The sequence below is a fragment of the Dendronephthya gigantea genome, unplaced genomic scaffold (assembly GCF_004324835.1).
Source record: "Dendronephthya gigantea isolate DGI-Jeju-01 unplaced genomic scaffold, DenGig_1.0 000071F, whole genome shotgun sequence".
Taxonomy (NCBI): domain Eukaryota; kingdom Metazoa; phylum Cnidaria; class Anthozoa; order Malacalcyonacea; family Nephtheidae; genus Dendronephthya; species Dendronephthya gigantea.
The window spans coordinates 960,460-964,198 of record NW_021163081.1 but is presented as its reverse complement, the minus strand read 5'-3'; the positions used below and the strand labels follow the sequence as shown (position 1 = coordinate 964,198).

Below are 3,739 nucleotides of genomic sequence, written 5' to 3'. Positions count from 1 at the left end.
GTATTTTGAAAGAAAACTGAGGTGAAAGTTGGCTTAATTTATGTAAGTTCTTCCTAGCTAGGTATTCAACAACAATTTTTTTTGTGTTTTTCTCATGAATTACTATAAGTTTTAGATATATAATTATATATATCAAATATTGCACACATGCTGAATAAATGTAATGAATTATTAATAACCTCATTGAAATCTTAATCATCTTCAACATCATTCTCCAAATCTAAATCTTCATCCATACTGTTATCATCAACATCATCATCACAATTTGATAATGTATCCCTTGCCAAACGTTTCTTATGTCTTGTTAGCCACGTGTGTAACAAAGATGTATCAAGATTATTAAGCAGACTTTGTTGTATACTTAAAAATGCCTGTAAATTTATTTTTGGAGTATGTTTGAATGGATTGAGAGGTTTAATTATCCTGACCATCTCTATTATGTCTTCTTTGGTAGAGGCATGGGTATGGCTGGTTGAATCTGGTGGAACACTGTTCATTTCATAAGCATCAACAATCTTTTTTATGCCATGTGAAGCCTTTGTACTTCTTTCAACAGCCTTGAGAGTCTTGTTTCCACACATCCCTTTAAGCATCACTTTGTGATTCTTGATCATCATTTCCATTGCAAGGTCATTTGCACAATTTTTTCCCAATCCACCTTTAAGATTGACAAATTGACCATGAATGAGACGATGAGCTGTTCTCTCTGTACAAAGAGCTTTGATGAGTGGTATCACACGCATTGCCTCAAAGCATATTTAGTGTCTCTCTTTCGAGCACGAAAGTACAACATCAATAGTTTCCAGTTAATGATACTTTGCTCACCATCCCCTTCTTTTTCCGTATCATTTAATTGCATTAGCATTATGCCCAGTTGGATTCACTGGGAAGCATAATTAAAAAGTCTGTCTTCATCAGGTGCACAATCAGTTGATGACTGACATGTTTTATCTTCTGTATTTGATGTGGTTTCCTTATAGGGCATGTTGGGAATGGCAATTAGCTTTCGTTGCCACAGGATAATTTCATTGATTCTTAGTCCTACATTTTGAGCATCTGGTTCAATAGAAATTACATGCACTGAAACATTCATAGTGTCTTAGTTTACAACATTAACAACTTTACCAACTCCAATAACTTTGTACCCAGATGTAGTGTTTTGGAGGACCAATATTACAACTTGACTTTTTAAAAGAAAAGAAAAATACATTTTATGTTTGCATGCAGGTTAAGAATACAACTTTGTATTATAGTTAAAGTTCTGTACCTGATAAAACTCTGGTAACGAAGATGGGACTGTACAAGTTGTTGGGATCTTTTCCTTGGCTTGAAGTTGTTTTTTCTGTTGTGTTTGCCATGATTTTTCAGCAGGAAACTCAACCATTACATATTCATCAACAAATTGGCCAATGGTATTCTTCAAAAATGTTTCCTTCAAAATATTACTAGCATTCTCTGCTGGCAGCTCAATCTTGGATGGAGTACTATCTTCCAAACTATCCAAACCCATGAATGAACAGCAAATGTAGGCTTTGGTGGCAGATAGCATCAGATTTTCTGCACTTTTGTAGTTCTTTTTTACAGAGGAATACACATTGGTCATATGAAACAACTGGCGGAGATGGTACAGAGTTCCTATCTCTCTCCCACTCACAGGATTGGGTTCGTATAGTTGTTCCCAAATGTACTTTATAGAGAGTATAAAGTGAAATAAGTACAATTTTGACTATATAGCTTTGAACTTTGTTTATGCACTATATATAAATCTCTTCTTAAAAATTTTTCTTTGCATGTATATATTAACCTACCCCTAGAAAAGATTGCTTTGTGTGCCAAAGTTCTGGAAATTCAGTAATGTTTTGAAACTTGTCAAATTGTTGATCACATCCAAGTCTAGTTTTCTTAGCTCCTGTCACTCTTTCTCTACCCCCTTGAGAATCTTTTCCTTACTGGATGACTGATATTTTGGAGAGTGAACATTAAGCAGAAATTCTTGCATATGATCCAAATACTTGCATACATCAGAATGCTTTGATTGATTAAATGGAAGAATTGGCAAGCTAATGACTGTAGATTTTATGGCCATTTCATTAGAGTACCTGCATGTAAAAAGCACATTTACTCATATATTAATTACAGTGTATACATATTTCTAAATGATCATGCATTCAAAAATTTTGAAAAATCTCTATCAAACCTAGAACAATTTTTGGGAAAAATTTTGTTCAATTATAAGCTGTTGGAAATGTAATTAAATGGTTGAATTGCAATAACCCACTGGGAAGGCTATAACCAGCATTTAAATGATTATACATGCAACTCCTGCAATATCCTGGCATATAATATTTCAAAATATTTAAACAGTGAAGGGACTATAATTCTTTCTTAATCACAGTTCCTAAATGCAATTTATGCAATTTGGAACTGCCTTAATTGATATGGCAAAAACCAACAAATTAACCATATAATATTTGATTTCTAGTCATATGTTGGTTGATGTTTGGATGAATTATGCCACTTTTAACCTGACATTATAATGTTAACTTTGTATAAATACCTATACCTGTGAGGTATATGGATGCAGACATTCTTTTGCAAATAATACAAGCAAGGAAAGAATTCCACTAATACTCTGGATACCAGTACTGTGAAGTCACACTTTAGTTTATTTAGTTCTTCTTGAGATAACAGATATTCTTTGTTTTCAAAACTTTCAATATTGCTAACCAGTGGTGTTGTGTCATCTAGATTTTCAGATGCAAATCTGTCAAATGTGCAATACTGTGCCATCCAATGAATATCTGAGTTCTGGTGATTTTTCAGGATGATATTAGCCAGGATTTTAAAGTCTATATTATCAAAAACAATCCTCAGATTCTTTTTCTTCAACAAAATCAGATCACGAATGGTTGACTCACAATCACTTCCAACATCATCCATAAGGTTGCGAAGATTGTCCCTTGATTGTGTGACACCAAGTTTACCCAATCGCCTGAAAGTCTATTGCAAAAATAAGAAAAATATTCTAACATTAGTTAGTTAATCAATGCTTATAACCTGCAACTACAGTATTAAGCTAATTAATTTATGTTCATATATTTTCACAAGTCCTTAATTTGACAAATTTGACCAGGCTAACAGTTATAGCTATATATTTATCATTTATAATTTACCGATACCTTCTCTGTTGCATGCCAGCTCCAATGACTACAGTATTAATTTTTTGAACCATTGACAACTCTCTGTTTCTGGTATTCATCAGAAGTGCATAAGCCATACAAATTGGTGGTACTTGTCGGCCATCAAGCATTAGATTGGGAGCATCAATTGTAGTTAATACATTTAAAATATCAGGAGCTCTTTCCTTCATCTCATTCAAAATACCTGACCAACAAAATATTTTCGCCAGCTGAGAATGCTCTGATCTTGGTGTACGAAGAATTGATGCAAATTTTTTTGAGCAGAGGCTTTTGCAATCCTTATCGATTTTCTCCAGTATAATTGCTTTCACACATCGCTCTATAACTGGTATGCCCATGATCGCACTGGCTATTTCTTTTGGCGTTGTCTTCATGACAGCTGCACATAACTCTTGCTGTTCGGAAGGAGTTAATAGGGCCACTGTCTCATTCTGTGAGAATGAAATAAACATGAACATAGCCAATAATAGTAGCCAATGTATAAATTTAGTAGAAAATAGAAAATTAGTTGTATATGTACAAAATATATATTGCATTTA

The 3,739-nt window shown here is 33.6% G+C and overlaps 1 protein-coding gene across 1 annotated transcript; it reads right to left on the bottom strand.

Annotated features, from left to right (window-relative positions):
• Nucleotides 1-1,912: 1,912 nt before the first annotated feature.
• LOC114531424 lies at nucleotides 1,913-3,188 on the bottom strand. The gene is made up of 3 exons (XM_028553031.1): nucleotides 3,180-3,188; nucleotides 2,564-3,000; nucleotides 1,913-2,099 (listed from the first exon to the last, which is right to left on the bottom strand). The coding sequence occupies exons 2-3, from the start codon at nucleotides 2,938-2,940 to the stop codon at nucleotides 1,913-1,915; spliced, it is 564 nt and encodes a 187-aa protein (XP_028408832.1). The 5' UTR covers nucleotides 2,941-3,000; nucleotides 3,180-3,188.
• Nucleotides 3,189-3,739: the final 551 nt, after the last annotated feature.